At 38.1% G+C, this 19,036-nt stretch overlaps 1 protein-coding gene across 2 annotated transcripts in view; it reads right to left on the bottom strand.

Annotated features, from left to right (window-relative positions):
* Nucleotides 1–4,077: 4,077 nt before the first annotated feature.
* Nucleotides 4,078–19,036, bottom strand: part of RGS22 (regulator of G protein signaling 22) — a 107,277-nt gene continuing 92,318 nt past the window's right edge. For both annotated transcript variants that reach the window (XM_087706816.1, XM_087706817.1), the window contains 6 exons: nt 12,888–13,067; nt 10,534–10,677; nt 8,154–8,264; nt 7,159–7,267; nt 6,792–6,914; nt 4,078–4,429 (listed from right to left, as the gene is read on the bottom strand). In XM_087706816.1, the coding sequence (XP_087562942.1) occupies nt 4,413–4,429; nt 6,792–6,914; nt 7,159–7,267; nt 8,154–8,264; nt 10,534–10,677; nt 12,888–13,067 (684 nt within the window). In that variant the 3' untranslated portion in view covers nt 4,078–4,412. The remainder of the gene's footprint in view (nt 4,430–6,791; nt 6,915–7,158; nt 7,268–8,153; nt 8,265–10,533; nt 10,678–12,887; nt 13,068–19,036) is intronic.

The following is a 19,036-nucleotide window of genomic DNA, read 5'->3' as shown; positions in this document are numbered from 1 at the left end:
TGTTTCAACTGAAAAAATAGACTGCAATCTATAAAAACTAATTTTGAAAGAATCATCTAGTCCTTTTAAGATAAAGCAAGACTTTCTTATTCTAATAAATAAAAGGGAATTTCTCATACCTTGTCTTTAAATACAAAGTGTTACTTAAGCATTCTCCAAATATTTTCAACTCTCAAAATTCTACAGTTAACATGGCTATTGCTAGGAGTTTATGACCACACATTTGGACATCTAGATTCAGGAAACTGGACTAAGCACTATTCTATGTATAAACCAATAAAGCACAGAATTGGAAGGGATCAAAATATTATTGAAGCCATCTGTCAATGTAGGAAACATTCCGACATTGGTCATTAGGCTGCAGCTTAAAATATTCTGTCTCTGGGAATCTTATTTTTTGTTTTCTAGTTTGTGTATTGAGTATCTGCCTGTTATCAGAAGTTATGCCAAATTTGTGATCCTTTTGACACCTCAATTTATTCCAGAAAGTCATCTCTTCAAGAAAAAAGCAGTTTCCTCCATTTGCCAGTATATTACAAAGTTTTGGTTGTCAAACAAGGTACAATGTGAAGATTGGATGTTCTTTATGGAGAGCTGACTTCAACCAAGTTTTGGTTTCTGGATTAGATCTGACTCATGGGCAGTTCCTGCCCTTGTTTTGTGTCTAGATTATAATTGTATTATTATCAAATTCTCAGGAAATTCTTCCTAATGTTCACATATACTCTTTTCTGGGAAATTGAACTTGCGGTCTGGATCCTATTTATCAAATGACAAATTTTCCTGATATGAGAGCCATTCAAATATTTTAAAATATGATTGATTCATTCATTGTATTCCATCATGTTGTTTCTGATGTCTAGTGACCACATAGATATTTCTTCATCATCATCTATCCTTTTAGGTCTTCTTTTGTTTTTATAGTGATTTTATTAAAGATTACAATTTACAACAGCAAAAACTATTGCAAACTAAATATATTTAAAAGAATAAAAAATATGAAAAGTGCATAAAAATAAATAGAAAAAAACATTTTAACGTAGGTTGGAGGACACACACCTCAGGCAGTGAAGAGGGATGATAATCCAATTTTGTAAGTGAAAATCTATTTTCTGAATGTTAGAAATCTATTTACTGTTGGCTCAAACATCCTCTTTATGAATCCTTACAGGTGAACATTTAAATAGTGGTGATTGAGGTACTATCAATACATTCTAAGAGGATTTTTGTGGGAAAGGGAATATAGTTTCCTGGATGTATTGATTACTTTGACAAATAATCCCAATGCCACAGCAGGCTAACAACAGCTTAATAGATAGTTTGAAGTGTATATTTTGTTAATACAGGATCTAAACCAGATGAAGTTTTTAAAATTATGTTTATTCTTGTCAATGTGATTTTTTAAACATCTACACTGAATTATCCAGAAATGCAAACAATGAAAAATATCATTTAGCAATATCCTTATTCATAAGCTATTATAATTTGATGATTGGCTTCATATGAAGCGTCTCTGGAGAAATGACGAGAAAAAACCAAAAACAATTCAGGGAGAAAAGTTATAAACTGCTAGTTTATTAACACATTCATTAAGATTGACCACAATGTTACAAAACAGTGAAAAATGACTTGCTGTCAACAAAGCCACAAATTAGTGAATGACTGTTCATGTATTTACTGTTTTGTTTTTTTCACTTTTTCTAACCTCATTCTTTACAAATGTTTTTCTGCAATCATTTCTATGTATCCTATATTGTATTATGTATCTCAAGATAGTTTTATTGTATTTGATCAAATGGATGTCAAACTATGAAAAAATTATTCCTTTGTAATTGTGTAAGCCTTAAAAGTGCCACAGTCCAAACATAATATTTATTAAACGTTGCCATTTACAAAATTGTTGCTGGGCATATCAATTATCCTTGTTTTGGTAATCAAATTAAAATATATTTTATGATTAAAAATGCTTTCAAATATACCTAAATTACAACTATATTAGATAATGTTGAAAACGTAATATCTTTTCTTTAGAAAACCACAATTAATCTGCTGATCTTTAGATGCCGCAAACCATCACATGGCAAAGTTTTAAAAAAGTTTTAAGTACCATTGATTTTCAAATAAAAATGTGTGAGTATGTGTTTCACTCTCTCCTTAAAATAAAGTGGACTGCAAAGAAGTATATTCCTCCCTCTTTCAGTTAAGATTTGAAAGACTGAGTGTAAATTGGATAAAATCGTGAACTACTCTGGAAAATGGAGGGATGGTAATTCAAGGGATGAATTATAAACCAGTCATGAAAAATTCTGTGTGACTATCAAGCAATGATATTTCTTATGACAGACAAATAAGACATCTACTTTACACCACTTCTATCAAAATCACAAGGGAACCATTGTTTTGCTGCGTGGGTGGAAACAATTCTGCAAAACCAAGTATCAATCAAGCAAAATTTATTCTCCCTGACATTTGCCTGGATTATATCCTTTAGAGAATAAGTCTGCTAAGTTTGATTCTGAATGGAGCTACTGAACGGGAAAACAAGTTGTTTGGTTATCAAGTGTTTGAAGGTATCATGGGAGACATATAGAGGATTAATGGGTTGATGTTTGGATTGGATACAAATAGAGTCCAAATCTAAAACATGGGCAAATTGTTGGTTTCATATTATACTTGGCTGGAGAAAAAATTAAATACCTAAATGGGAGTTTCTTTTTAATATATGACATAAATACTTGTTATAGAAAAGAAACAATCCAGAGTGCAGTTGTTTGACATGTGGCAAAGAAAACAAATTTCTAGCATGGTGAATCTGAACTTCAACACAAAGCCAAAAAATGATGTATCATGAATCTAAAGCAAATAATCTGTAACAGGTGAAGGCAATCATTTTGCAGAAGGACTTCATTTGTTGTTTTTCTTGTGGTTCCTCCTATTTCTCCTCCTCCTCTTTGATGCCCAGAGGGACCAGGGGCAGGATTTGGTCCCAGTGTTTCCCTTTTAGAATGACATGTTCTTGGAGAATGTTGAAACCATCAGGAAAAAAAAGACCACATATGGGCCACAGATATTTCCCCTCTCGATACATACTTCATTGTTTAACATGAACATTGCAAAAGGAAGAAAGAGCTAATGTATTTGAATCCTTCAGCAGCAATCATCCACAACTCAGCTCAAGCTCTCACTGTAATTTATAGTGCGAATCAGAAGTGGCTGTGAAACAATATGGCAGATAGAGAGTCACAGATGTTGCTGTTTCGAAGCCCTACAAATTGCTCTTATCAGTTCACCAGCCCTGATGTTCTGGGGACTGTTTACTACACCTCTTCCTGAGACTTCTTTATAATGAAAGCAAGAGAAACTGCCTTGAAGTTAGCCCGAAGATGTACCTGTTGCATTTCAGAATCCTGGTGAAGTACCGTATTTTTCAGAGTATAAGATGCACCAAGATTTTGAAGAGGCAAATTTTTAAAAAAAGTTTTAGCACTCTGCAGACCTCCCAAAAATGGCTTGTTTTTCATGAAAACGGGCCCATTTTTTCCCCCAAAAGGCATGAATAGGCTTTAGGAGGCTTGTAGAGTGCTGCTGGTGGGGGGCAAAAATGAGCAAAAAATGGTGTATTCCCAAAAACAGCATTTTTAGTAAAAAAAAAAAAGGACATACATAGCCTTTAGGAAGCTTACAGAGTGCTGCTGGGGGGGATAAAATTGAGCAAAAAATGGCCCGTTTTTTGCTCATGTCTGCCCTCCCCAGCCCCCAGGAGCACTCTGGAAGCCTTCTAAAGGCTATGCACGGCCATTTTGGTGAAGGGGGCAGGGGCTTGAGAGGCAAAAATGCTGTATTCAGTGTAGACAATGCACCCAGATTTTCAGCCTCCTTTAAGGGAAAAGGGTGCATCTTATACTCTGAAAAATATGGTATAAGGCAGTGTTTCTCAACCTTGGCAACTTTAAGTCCTGTGGACTTCAACTCCCAGAATCCCCCAGCCAGCACAGCTGGCTGGGGGATTCTGGGAGTTGAAGTCCACAGGACTTAAAGTTGCCAAGGTTGAGAAACACTGGTATAAGGGCTTGTCAATGAGCTGAAAACCTCTCAAATACTTTGTAAGTAAATTAATCAACAATCCTTCCTTAAAAACAAGAATATAATAGCACAGGATTCCCAATTTGACACTGAAAAGTTGTCTCCAGATGATAGGAATTGTGTTCTAACATAGCTGTAGTAGAAGGCTATAATACTACAGTATATAAGAAAAAAGTCCCACTGGCACTGAATGCACCAGAATTAGTTTCTTTCTTCTCTTAGTTACTTATCTCTGAAAAATAGGGCAAACCAGTGAGCAACGTTCATTTATTTCTGATAAATTGTGGTCCCACTGTGGATGCAAACCCATAATTTCTTCAGCAGCTTCCTTAAAATTTTGATGGTTCTAGTTGGGAGAGAAAGACAAAGCGTTAATATTATAAGAAATCAAAAATAATAACTGTTAATACAGAAAATGAAGACAATTCTTACAGTTCCAAAGAAAAATCTAGGGAAATAAGTTACTTTGCCTTTTCATAGATAAAACAGCTTACAGTTGCGTCTAAATTTGTAAATATATTGTTCAATTTAAAAATTTCTATCTCTCTCTAGTACATGTGCTATCTCTCTGAACAGTTTATACCATTTAAAAACAGTAATAAATTTAAACAGAAAATATTAAATAGAAATAACCTCAAAGATAAAACTAAAAGTATTAACAAAGGCAAATACAGAACGGTAACCATTAGAGAAGAGACAAGAGATTTTCTAAAATTCTTGGCCTATTGGTGAAATACCAGCAAATAACGAGCCAAGGGAGCCTTCCAAACTATAGATTCCAAAAGCTTAATTAAATAATATTTTATCTTGTCTCAGCCAAAAATATCTCAGAAAAGAGCTTTTCCATAAGATCTAGTAGACTAGACAGCAATAAAGGATGGGGTGACACTCCGCCAAGACATCCTGAATCAAAACCCTTTAAATTTTTAAAAATAATAGCTAACACTCTGAATTGTACTAAGAAACAAACTATCAACGCAGACCTTGAAGGACTGTTGTTCAGGTAGTCCTCAACATATAAACACAATTGAGCCCAAAATTTCTATTGCTAACCAAGACAGTTGTTAAGTGAATAACTGCAGTTACTAAGTTAGTAACACAGTTGTTAAGTGAATCTGACTTCTCCATTGACTTTGCTTGTTAGAAGGGCGCAAAAGGGGATCACATGACCCTAGAACTCTGCAATCATCATAAATATGAGTCAGTTGCCAAGCATCTGAATTTTGATCACGTGACTATGGACATGCTACAACAGTAGTAAGTGTGAAAAATAGTCATGTGCCACTTTTTTCAGAGCCATTGTAACTTCGAACAATCACTAAATGAACTGTTGTAAATCAAGGACTCCCTGTACACTGAATCTGATTATTATTATTCTTCTTGGAGATACCTCCTAGATCACAGGTCCCTAATGCCTGGGCTGAATGGCAGGCTTGGCAGAACCGGACTTCGCAAATGGCAGGCTGGCATACATGTGCATGCACGTAACTCAACTTGAGCTATGCTTGTGTGTGCGCGCGCACTGGCCCGCTGCTCATGTGGCCCCATTCCTCTCTCCCCCCCTCCCAGCCAGGCCACCAAACCGCAAAGTTGGGGACTGCTGTCCTTTTTGAAGATAGCCCCAAGAAATATACGTTGCAGAAATTAAATCTGGAGGTAACTGAAGCATGGGTTTACATAGCCAACTCTGAATTTATCAGAAACATTTTCTGCCTTCAAAACTGGCCACGGGATCTCAAGAACAGAGGCACGACAGCAGTGACTTTAAAGAGTTGCAGGTGGGTGGTGTGGTTGGGCTTCTGTGCATTTTCAAATCAGAAGGACGGTTCAACGGCACAGATTGTGCTGAGGTTGTGGAGTTAATCTAGAATGAAGGATGTTCATATGTCCAATCATTGTGTTTAAATGATAGGAATGTGAATGATTAATTCCCACATATGTGGGTAGCTCAAAGAAAAATAACATCCGCCTCTTTGTAGAACCTTTGGTACTAAAAAAAAAACAGTTTCCCATATATGCCTGATCCTCTACATCACCATTGCAATTAAGTGTACCATTGTTCAATATCCATCCCTCTGTGTTTGCTGTGATTTAGTTACAGTTAGGGGCATAATAGACCATGCCTAAAAAAAAATCCATAAACATATTAAGAACATGATTAACTATTTCCCACCAAAACTGGGGCCTGAAAGAGTTAACATTTGGTTGAACAACTCTGAAGAATGCAAGAATACTAATATTTGTGAACTGGAATCTTGCACTATTTATATGACATCACTGTGCAGATGGTAACTATAAATTAAGCTAAAAATATTAGTGTCAACCATTCTTTTGAAAACGGACTAAGGAGAAGAGGAAGCAATTACTGCAGGAGGAACATTTGCCCACTGCAGGTAGAATGACAACAGGATGAAGTCAGAAGGGCAGGGATGGAAAGAACAAGAACATTTTTGGGCAAGCGGATGAAAAGCTTTCCCTGCCAGCTTGGAAGGGCAAATCGCCTATGTAGGGAAAAAAACGCCAAGTAGGAAGTGCTGGGAAAAAAACCCTACTTGCACATCTAAGAGGATGGGCTGCTTATACTTGCATGCTCCTCCTGGACTGAATCCACAAGACATTTCATTTTTATATTATTATACAAACTGAGCATCTGATGAAATGATATCTGTTATCAACATGGAAAATTAATTGAGCTCCTAGAGACATACTTGCATTATCTTTAGATAGGAATGAACGTTGCCTCACAAAAGCTGTGTTGAAAGTTGATGGGGTCATAGATTTTTCGGAGCTTATGGCCATATCACTTTTCATAGCGAGGAAAGATGAGAGCCCTGGGTGGTGGAAAAGAAAGAAATTAAAGAGAAAGAGAGGAAGGGAAGGAGAGAAGGAAGAAAGAAAGAGAAAGAAAGGGGAGGGAGGGAGGGAGAGGGAGGGAGAGAGAGAGAAAGAGAAATTAAAACCACAACAAATCTCATTGTATTCAGAGAACATACTATTGTTCTGCTTCACATAGTTAGTAAGGAAATGAATGTTAAATGGGCTCACAAAAACCTTTCTCATTAACGAAAAGCTAACCTGAATAAGCAGATGCTGCAACTGCTTTTTTCTCTAAATCTTCTTGAACCTGTAGGAGAATCCTTTCTTGTTCAAGAGCTTCTATGTACTTTGAATAAGACCAGAAAAACTGCAACAAGGAGATTTAAAAGAAAAACAAGCAAACAAGTTAGGATGGATGTGATAGTGGGCCAATAAATGGGCAATCCTTTTTTACATCTTAAGATAATGTTAGCAGTTCTTGCTTTCAGAAAACTGAAATTTTAATAAAAGAGAATAAAGTTAGTATGGCATTATTTATCAATGGGGCAACGTAATCATTCATGTGGTTTCCTAATGCCACTTGTACCAAGGAGGAGGATTTTTAATACAGACATTTGAAGAGGTTGAAGAGCCAATTTCCTCCAAGGCAGTTGTGAAATATCTGAATTTCATATCAAATCAGTACTTTAATTATTTGGATTTATATCCTGCCTGTGGTGGGTAAGATACTGAATTAATCTGTACTTACAGTTTAAATATGCCAGCATCAAACCTACACTCAGATATTTGCCAGGGCTATTTGTCTCTTTTCATAAGTATTTTCACATTATTTTAAGAGACAACCGGTATTTCCTTAATTGATTTTGCAATTTTAAGAAGGGCTTTGATTGTTTTAGATTAATAAAAATAACTTCAACATGTTCATTCAACATTTTAAATTACATTTTTTGTTTTAAAAAAAGCTTCCACTCTCATTTAGCAACATGCAGCCCCCGTCATGAGGGACACTAACGCAAAATGAAATTGATATGAATTTCAGACGTGTCCTGCTGTGTTTTGTTTTTTTTTAAAGGGAAGGGATCCAAATGAATGCTAGCAAATTCATTTGCCCATAATTAAACAATAGCAATTTCTTTAAAATGAAACTGATAACACATCAGAAACAGCTTTCAATCGGTTTCCTAAATCCACTGGATCATCCCAGATCACCACACTGTGCTTCAGGAAGGATTGACAGAACATGATTCAATTACCTCTCGGCCCAATCCAGAATAGCTTGCGGATGGTGAAAATTCAGCCATACTCAGTTTTGACTCAGTAGGTGAAACTATTTTCCCAGGAACAGAACTTTTCTTCCTTTGTCCCTAGCAATGAAATAAATGTTCTATTATTTGTGAAGTAAAATAAATTACTGGACAGTATATTTCAGAATATTTTTAAGAATCTACTTTATATCCTTTTTGTTTTTGTTTTAAGATTTGGAATTCTCTTGAATAAATTCTTCCTCTTATAGGGTGACTCCTGTTGAGAAAGATTTCCAAAATAATTACAAATAAAGGAAGTATTTTGGGATGTAGTTAGAAAGATTATCAAGGAAGCCAAGCAAGATACCTCTGAGGTTCTAGACTCTCATGGATTCTTCCGGTTACTCAGCTCCACAGGGGATTTCTATTGGATCTCAGACCTCTTTCTCTGAGTTCCTCTCAACCTCTGATTCGAGCAAGATCTAAAGGAAGTCCTCACTTACCAACTGCCATAGGGACTGGCAACTTTGTCGCTAGGCAATGCCAGTGATTAAGTGTGACCATACCAACTTGCAACATCAGTTCAGGTCAGTGGTGGGTTTCCATTTTTTTTACTACCAGTTTGCTTGTGTATGTGCACGGGCATGTGCAGAAGCATCCGGGTGAGTGGGCGGAGCCTCCCACCGCTGCAACTACCAGTTCACCCAATCAGGGCCAAACCAACAGAAACTCACCTCTGGTTCAAGTTGTTGTCATTAAGCAAATCATGCATAGCATTAAGCACTGTGACCACAATTTATGACTTCCTGCCAGGTTCCCCATTGACTTAGCTTGTCAAAAGTTGGCAGAGAAGGTATCAAATGGTGACCACAGGATCATAAATCTGTGCCAGTTGCAATCACATGAGCCCAGGGGCACTGTGACAGTTACAACTTCGAGGACTGCTTCTATTTTCATTATTGTGAAAAGTTCAAATGGTCACTGAACCAGCGGTCAGTAAGTAAGGACTACCTGTACTGAGGTTCTTTTTTCCTTTCTCCTCAGGTGATGACCCTCAGCCTTGTCCTCCAAGATCAGCAGTGAGGAGAAACACGGAGCTCAGTAACAGAGTTTCAAATGACAGATTGTTTCTCTTATGGAAGAGAAGATTTGGCTTGCAATATCAAAAATAGATGAGATGTTGCTTGTTAGGTTGGTTGTGGGAAACAAGCAACATTCAGTTCCATCTTCATTTAATACTCTCCCCCTTGTTCATAGTTGATAGCTGCACCTACTTTAAATACTGCTTTCTGTTGAGCATTGTGGAGGAAAGTGAGTTTCTTCACCTCCCCACTTCAGTATTTTCCCACAAGGGTGGAAGTTAAAGTTTTTATTATGGTGCCTCTGGAGGTTGAGTCATGTTACTGGACTCATTTTCTTTTCCTGCTGGTTAAAAACGTTTCACTTATCTCAGTAGTTTCTTCAATTTGCTTGGGCGTCCCCATATATGTCCTTCAGGGTGGTTTCATTCCTCACCTAACCCAAATGGGCTTGATAGATGAGTAGGCAGAAAGTTGTTGGGATGGAAATGTTCCATTTGGAGTGTTACTTCACAACATAGGATACGAAGCACTGTTCGCTTCTGGTTTCCCTTCCATTATGAAAAGAGGTTTTATAATTTTTCTGGGCCATGATCTACCTATCTCTGCCCTCTTCCAATTGGTCTCCTAACATTTGAGGTGGGATTACTTGGCTAATAATATTTAACAGTATTTTGATTAATGTATCATAGGTATACAGTATACAGTGATGGGATTCAAATAATTTAACAACCGATTCTCTGCCCTAATGATTTCTTACAACAACCAGTTCACTAAACTGCTCAGAAAGTTAACAACCGGTTCTCTCGAAGTGATGCGAACTGGCTGAATCCCACCACTGAGTATTTAGCAACTCTCTGCAAATATAGAATTACATTCTTAGGAGAATTCACAAACATGAGGATTCCTAAAGCAGCTTTCCCCAGTGCAGAGTGAATTACAACATCGTATGTGATGTGAATTGTATTCCCACACATCTCAAAGGCATACATTTACAGAAAGCAGATTTATGGAGAGCTGGCATCAAAAGGCATGTTTTCATTAGGTTGTTATAGTTCAGCAAACTTTCAAAGTATGTTTCATTATAAAATATTGCTGTCTGTCTTAAACTCCTACAGCACCAGAAATCAAATATAATAAATGAGTAGTCCTAAATAGGGAAAATTTCATTTGTAATGTGGGCATTTTTCCCCCCATTTCACTTCTGCAGGATTTGGATCAGTTACAAAATAGCTGTGCTATTTTGGGTAAGAATTTATCTTATTTTGAGTGATTCACATTATTGTGTCCTGTTAATCTGGTCTTCTCACCTTCACTTCTAATTCTTTTGCTTTTTTTAATTTCTGAATCTTCTTTTCTCTTTCCAAGCAAGGAAAAATAGCTTCATCCTTCAAATTACCTCGGAATTCACAAAACATTGGCCAAAATTTAAAGAGAAGTGCAAAAATAGTCATCTGAAGGAAGGGAATAGAAAAGGATGTCTTAAAATGCAATACTCCACAGAAACAAACACTACTGCAGACAATTAGAATATTTGCCAATGATAAATAGTTCTAATGCATAGCATAAACTCCCAGCTTTGTACATATTGCCTTTTAATATTTTTCTCCAGACAGGCACATGCTTCCCATCAAAATGTGTTTATGGTTGATGAAAAATTTCTTAAGCTACAGTTTCAAAGCCTTTCCTTAAAAAAATTATAATGTCTTGCATTAATAAAAACATTAAGTGGTGAATTGTTTGTGTTTTTAATATGAGGTTTCTAAAACCAACCAAACAAATTACATCAGAACTACTTTTAAATCCAAATTGTTGTCCAGAATATTCAATTTTGACAGATGCATGTGCCTCTTTCGAAACTCTACTTACCGTATTTTTCGGAGTATAAGATGCATCTCCCCCCCCAAAAAAAAGAGGGTGAAAATTTGGGTGCATCTTATACACTGAATGTAGACCCACCCACCCACTAGCCTCCACCCTTTGGCCTCTGCCTCTCAGCAATTTACCTCTTTACAGCAAACAAGTTATAGCAATCCCTGCAGCCTCTAACAGCTGATGATCGGGAGAAATTGAAAATGAAACTTGCTGTTTGCTCCACATGGCAAATTGCTGGGAGGCAGATTTTTTTTTTCTTGTGCTAATCAGGCTGTTTGCTGCAAGGAAGTAAGTCAACAACTATAAATGCCTATAGAATGTTTAAATTATATTAGACTTGTTTTTTAAAGACTGCTTTATTATTGTTCTAGACAACTTAACAAAGTGAAGCTTTTTAAAATAAATACTTGATCTGAAGAGGCCCGGTGTTATTGTTTTAAAAAGTGCTATTCTTTTAAATAGCAGAGAGTAACTTCCAGAAAGCACATCAATTTTAACAGTATCTGTACAAGTATAGTTTGAAATATAACACTATAAACAGTGTTTATTGTCTGTACTGTTTGTTGCAAAGAGGCAAATTGCTGGGAGGCAGATATTTTTCCCTTGTTTTCCTCCCCAAAATCTAGGTGCGTCTTATACTTTGGAGCATCTTATACTCTGAAAAATATGGTAAGTTTTTGCCTCTAGAAAAATTCTAAAACAACATTGCAGAGCTGGTGAGGTTTTTTGAAGTGATACAATCTCCTTGCAAGAGATATTATTTCCTTTACATTACAGACACAAAAGAGATATGAAAGTACAGATCGTGCTGGACCAGGGGGTGTCAAATTCGCATCGTCACATGATGTATCGTGACTCCCCCCACTTTGCTAAACCGGACATGGGCATGGCCAGCACATGACTCATCTGGCCTATGGACCACGAGTTTGACAGCCCTGTGCTGGACTTAAGAACCCAATCAGGACAAGAATTTCCATTGCTAAGAAAGGCATTTGTTAAGTGAGTTGTGCCCAATGTTAGGACTGTTTTTGCCATGGTTGCTAAGCAAATTACTGCAATTAAGTAAATCACATAATTGTTAAACGAATCCAGCTTCCCCCATTGATTCCGATTGTCGAAAATCAACTTGGAAGGTTGCAAATAATGATCCCTGAGATGCTGCAACCATCATAATAAATAAATGCAGATTGCCGAGCCCCTGAATTTTGATTACATGGGAAGGCTGTGATGGTCATAAGTGCAAGAACTAGTTGTAAATGACTTTTTTTCAGTGCTGTTGTAACTTTGAATACCCATTAATGAACAGTTGCAAGTTGTGGACTACCGTAAAATCAGAGATTCAAAAATTCACAGCATGGATTTCCGGAAAATTAATACAAGATAAATATAGGAGATTTGTATGTTTACTGCTATCTTTCTCCTTTTTTACTTGCCTAGCATCCCTGTCAGTTGCTGTTTTAAAAAAAAAGTAATACACAACTCTCTCCTGCCCGCCAGGATCAAACTGACGTGATACAAAGAGAGCCATCACACTTTGCATGCAGCGGTGGGCTTCACATTTTGTTACCACCGGTTCACCTATGCGCCCGACCTTGAGGACTACTTGTACACAGATGGAATCTCTATGCATATCTTGGATCTTATTTTTCATTTTTATTTTTAATGCCCTAATATCAAACTATGCCAATCCAGATTCCATAAGAGGGCTTTGCACCCATCACGTTCATTCATAAAAACAATTCTCAATCTACACAAAACGCATGACTACCCACAAGGCTTATTCATGTACCTGTGCTTCTCTAAATATATATGGGCCTAGTTCTTTCCTGTGTTCAATGATTTTTTGGGCTTGATCGTGAGGTATGTCAATCTGAAGAGCAGGTGGAATGGCAGAATTGATAAAGCAGTTGATAATGGTTGTGATCTTATCCTGGATAATGGACTCATCACAGTGAGAATGGCACAGATCCTGAAAATGAAGAAACAAAACATTCAGAGTATATATGCAATTACATACTCAACATGTAAATCAGTTCTCCTCAACCTGATGAGTTCCAGATGTGTTAGGATTGCAAACTATCATAATTCCCTATCTCTATGGCCAACAGCTGGAAGGAAATTCTGGGAACTGCCATCTCAACATATCTGGAAAGCACCAGGTCAAAGAAAGCTGATGCAAATTATTTAGATAGTTAGCTTGATTTATGTCTAAAATAGAATTCCCTAGCCGCTCTTCAGGTTCTATTTCTCAGGCCAACTCATGTTACAAAAATTTCCCAGGGAACCATGTAGAAGCAGAGCTTCAGTATGTGAAAATCTTATTTGGTCATCACCACCTACCTCAGTTTGGCAAGAACCTAAAGAGCTTCTCAGAAAAAGATCTCAGTAAGTAGGCAAGTTCAAAGTTTCTTAAGGAATCAGATAAAAGCTCATTTTAGAAGGGAAAATCTCATTCCTTTTGGACTGGCTCTGCAACAATAATTGTTAAGGACAGAGAGAAAAATCTAATTCTCAGAAGACCTTTTAGGATGCCAATGGCCAATAGATGACCTTTAAGATGTTGTATGAATTATAACTCTCATCCTAAGAAAGATGATCAGCAATGAGGATGATGGCAATGTGTACTTCAGTAACATCCAATGAGGGTTTTTTTTGGTGTACTTATTTCATATTATTTAGCCATACTGTACCATTAACTACGTATATATTTTGATTCTATGCCAAACATGTTCTTGTGTTGAATGATAACAAATATTGCAAAGGGTGTGTGATAAATATGTGAATTTGCCAACACTCCAGTACACGACTAATGAACTGTTTGAATGTTACACTTAATAGTATCAAGACATCTCTAAGATGATGAATTCATACTAGTTTCTTCCAACACACATTCTTTACCTACCTATTTTGGGGTTCTGCTGCATGGTAGTTACATCGGTGTACTTTTCTCTCATCCTTGAAAACATAGTGACATAAATTTCACTGTCTCTTTGGCTTCCTATTATTTGGCCCTAGCAGTGACTCTCGGCAATCATACAGTTTAATTTAGGGAAATTTCAGGGCACCAGTCGATGGATTCCCAGCTATTCTTTGCCCATATCACCTACGATCAGGAAGACCAGTCCCCAGTTACCTCATTGAAAATTGGGTGGAATTAGGGGTTCAATCCTTAATCATTGCACATTCAGCCAGCTGTTTACACCCGATTTGGCTCATCAAGTCCTTCCCAAGGACCTGGGATAGGCAGATGCTGTCTTTTGATGGTATTAAAGGTATTGTCTCAGGATGTAAGCTGCTCCAAGTAAAGCAGCCTTTTGTAATTGACTGATGGTGATTTTGTCAATGCCGATGGTGTTCAAGTGGTGCTCCAGTTGTTTTGGGTTTGCCCCCAAGGCACCTATTACTGTTGGCCCGACCTTTCTTTTCTTTTGCCACAATCGTTCTACTTCTATTTATAGGTCATTGCATTTTATTTTTCTGTCCAGCTCTTTCTCTTCTAGTCTGGTGTCTCCAGATACTACCATGTCCACTATCCAGACTTATTTGTCTTTGTTATCATCTGTTTTAGGGTCCTATCAGGCAAGTGGAATTTCTTGCAGACATCCCATTGTACCATAGCTGCTACTTTGCTACGCTGCTACTTATTGTCAGACTATATGATTTTTTTTTTACAGCCGTTAATCAGGTGATCTATTGTTTCTTCAGCTTCACTGCAAATGAGGCATTTGTTATCTGTTGTTGTCTTCTCAATTAGATATTATTATTATTGTTATTATTATATTATTAATTATTATTAATGATGATTATTATTTTATCCTTACTTTTTTATTATTTACTATGTAGTTCTTCTGACAAGACTATTGATCCTCCTAATTTAGACCCAATCTTGCTATAAACCTTTGAACCAGGATGATTTTGAACTGGTGACTCTTGAGGAAGTGAGCAGGTTTCTTGGTGATATTAGTTTGGCAATCTAGCATATGTAGTGGGCTGGATCCCTCCCAGTTGGATCCAAGCCATGGTGTTCACCCCTTTGAGAGAAGGAGTGATTTGTTCCTCCACTGGTAAAGGAGGCGATGGTGTGCCATTTCCTCAAACAGCCATCTTTCAGCACAACCATTTTAGATATGTTTTTTCCTACTACCAAAGTTCTGGACCTAAAGATGGTCAGACAGCAGCTGATGAAAATCCTGGAGAAAACTGATCATCTAGAACCATTTCTGTCAGATTTCAGGTTGGGATTCAGCAGCTATGGCCACAAGGGCCTTTTTGCGCAAGTTCAGTTGGTACGCCACTGGTGTCTTTCCTAGATTGAGAGGTCCTTCATTCACTCATGCTGTACTCACTGCAGAGCTCAATTACTACCTTGAAGATCAATAAAGCTGTGCATGTTATAGGGACGGTTACTTGATGAATTGATTGTCTCCAGTGGTGTCTGATTGACCACTTTGGACCAATAGAGGGAGCACACGCAATTAAACAGTGTCAGCTTTTAGGACTGGAAACGTATCTTCTCTGACATGGCCCAGGCCCTCTAGAATAAAGTTCCCCTTTGAAATGGGGGGGTTGCCTGAGGGCATTCCAAAGGACCTTAAAGACTTAGGTCTCCTCCCAGGCTTTGGGCTAGGGTGAATGGACCCCTTGAAGGGCATATAGCGTCTATTTTAGATGTTGACCAGATTCACCATCTGTTTGCAGTTTTAGGTAAATTGTTATTTTTATATTAACTTGCATGATGAACCACAAGAGTCAATCTGAATTCAGGTGGCACCTGTACTGAATGAATGAATGAATGAATGAATGAATGAATGAATGAATGAATGAATGAATGAATGAATGAGGAAAGGAGGGAGGGAGAATCACACTTTCTAACTTTTAAGTGTTTCAGACAGAGAATAAAAACTCTGCAAATACAGATAATTGGAACTGTTGTCATACTGCATCAGGCATTGTGTATATCAGGGGTAGTCAACGTTTTTATACCTACCGCCCACTTTTGTATCTCTGTTAGTAGTAAAATTTTCTAACTGCCCACCAGTTCCACAGTAATGGTGATTTATAAAGTAGGGAAGTCAATTAAATTTTAAAAAGGAAAGTGGTTCAATATCGGACAAAACCCGTACCGCCCACCATGAAAGCAGGAACGCCCACTAGTGGGCGCTACGGACCAGGTTGACTACCACTGGTGTATATGCTCCTTGCTTTTAGCCAACTTCAACATCCCAAATGTTAATAGCAGCCATGTTCCATAGTAAACTATTTGATTGTGTGCATAAGATTCACTAACTAATGGATAACTTAACAATGAACAATTAACTCAATTTTCTGAGCTTGCATAACATACTGAAGTGTCAACTAAGCATAGAAGATGGCCTCACAGTCAAGATGCCAGATGGAAAGTTTATACATCGCCATACAGTCTGCATAAACAAAGCGGGCAGTTGGAAAGTATGTTGGTATGCAGTGGAGTAGAAGGTCAAGAGCACAGCAAACAGCAGAGAATAAACCAATATTTCATTTGATGCTTAGCAACCATTTCAGATCAGTTCTGGTTCAAGGCCTTATCATAGTTTGCCATCACAATGTAGATGCTTTTAATAAAATGATATCAAGGTTAAAGCAAATCCTGGAAGGAAGAGGAGTTCAAAGCAAGGGAAGGAGAGATCAGGTGAAGGTATATTCGAAATCTTCTAGCCACCGTTGGGAATTCCAGTTTGGATATTACTTAGAACAATTACAAAGTAAACCAAGTAATAGCCAAAAGCCAACATGAGTTTGTCAAAAACAGATCATGCCAGACTAATCTTATTGTATTCTTTGACAAAGTGACAAAATTAGTGGACCAGAGGAATGCCGTCGATATAGTTTACTTGGACTTTAGCAAAGCATTTGATAAGGTAGACCATAACCTACTACTAGATAAAGTAGAAGAATGTAGGTTGGACAGCATCACCACCAGATGGATTCGTAACTGGCCGACCAACCACACTCAACGTGTAGTCCTCAATGGAACTGCATCTACATGGAGGGAAGTATGCAGTGGAGTACCCCAAGGCTCTGTTTTAGGCCCAGTACTCTTCAACATCTTCAACAATGATTTGGATGAGGGAATAAATGGGGAACTCATCAAATCTGCAGATGACACCAAGCTGGCAGGAATAGCCAACACTCCAGAAGACAGGCTTAAGATACAGAAGGATCTTGACAAACTTGAACATTGGGCACTATCTAATAAAATGAAATTCAATAGTAAAAAGAGTAAGGTTCTACATTTAGGAAAGAAAAATGAAATGCACAGGTACAGTATAGGTAGTACCTTGCTCAATAGTAGTAACTGTGAGAGGGATCTTGGAGTCCTAGTGGACAACCATTTAAATATGAGCCAGCATTGTGCATCAGCTGCCAAAAAAGCCAACACAGTTCTAGGCTACATAAACAGAGAGATGGAATCAAGATCACGTGAAGTGTTAATACCACTTTATAATGCTTTGGTAAGGCCACACTTGGAATACTGCATTGAGCTTTGGTCGCCACGATGTAGAAAAGATGTGGAGACTCTAGAAAGAGTGCAGAGAAGAGCAACAAAGAGGATTAGGGGACTGGAGACTAAAACATATGAAGAACAGTTGCATGAACTGGGTATGTTTAGTTTAAGAGAAAGAAGGACTAGGGGAGACATGATAGCAGTGTTCCAATATATCAGGGGCTGCCCCAAAGAAGAGGGAGTCAAACTATTCTCCAAGGCACCTGAGGGTAGAACAAGAAGCAATGGGTGGAAACTAATCAAGGAGAGAAGCAACTTAGAACCGAGGAGAAATTTCCTGACAGTTAGAACAATTAATCAGTGGAACAGCTTGCCTCCAGAAGTTGTGAATGGCCCAACACTGCAAGTCTTTAAGAAGATGTTGGATAGACATTTGTTTGGAACAGTATAGGGTTTCCTGCCTAGGCAGGGGGTTGGACTAGAAGACCTCCAAGGTCCCTTCCAACTCTGCTATTATATTGTAATTAATCAGTGGAACAATTTGACTCCAGAAGTTGTGAATGCTCCAACACTGGAAGTTTTTAAGATGATGTTGGATAAATTGCTCTAAAGTGATGTAGGTTTCCTGCCTAAGCAGGGGGTTGAACTAGAAGACCTCCAAGGTCCCTTCCAACTCTGTTATTCTATCCTATTCTATTCACACAAGTACGGCCTAGAGCTACAGAATCAGGATTCCTTGCAAGTCTGTTGATCTTATGTGGTAAAAGGCACCATATCCTATCCTGGATTGAATATGACAACCACAGTATGGTTATGTAGCCTAGAGACTGCTTTCTAAATTGGGCAGCAGGATCAGACCTGATTCTGAAGTGAAGGGCTAACAAGAAATTCCAGAGGTATAAAAGTAGACTAAGGGGAAGGAATGGGATATTTGAGAAAAAGGTATTTGGTCATCAAGGTTTGTATTTCAGTATTTAGCTGAGTAATAGGACAAGTCTCAAAGAGTCCAGGAGTCAGTATCTTTAGATCGCCTATTCTGAAATGGTTCCCAAGTAACAAATGGTTCCCAAACTTTTTGTCGAGGCGTGCCAAAAGCGTAGGGGGCGGGGGCGGGTCGTGTGTGTGCTCACACTCACAATGCAATGCCCTCTCTCCCACGCATGCGTACACAACCCTGTCCCCACGCGCAGGCCTCACTGAAGCTTCTGGACTTCTGTGAGGCGCGTTGAGCCATTGTTTGCCCTCCGCAGACTTCAGGAAAGCCTCATGAAGCTTCCAGGGGGAGAAAAACAGCCCATCGCGCAAACCGGAAGTCCGTTCCCAAACTTCTGGTTTGCGCGTTGGGCAGTTTTTGCCCTCCAGAGGATTCAGGGAAGCCTGCAGAGGGCAAAAAAACGGCCGAAAATCAAGGCTGAAAATCAGCTGGCAAACGCATGGATGTGTGCTGGAGCTGA

The sequence above is a fragment of the Thamnophis sirtalis genome, unplaced genomic scaffold (genome assembly GCF_051295495.1).
Source record: "Thamnophis sirtalis isolate CommonGarterSnake01/CBP01778 unplaced genomic scaffold, rThaSir2_p1.2 scaffold_2, whole genome shotgun sequence".
Classification (NCBI taxonomy): domain Eukaryota; kingdom Metazoa; phylum Chordata; class Lepidosauria; order Squamata; family Natricidae; genus Thamnophis; species Thamnophis sirtalis.
This window is presented reverse-complemented; position numbering and strand designations above follow the sequence as displayed.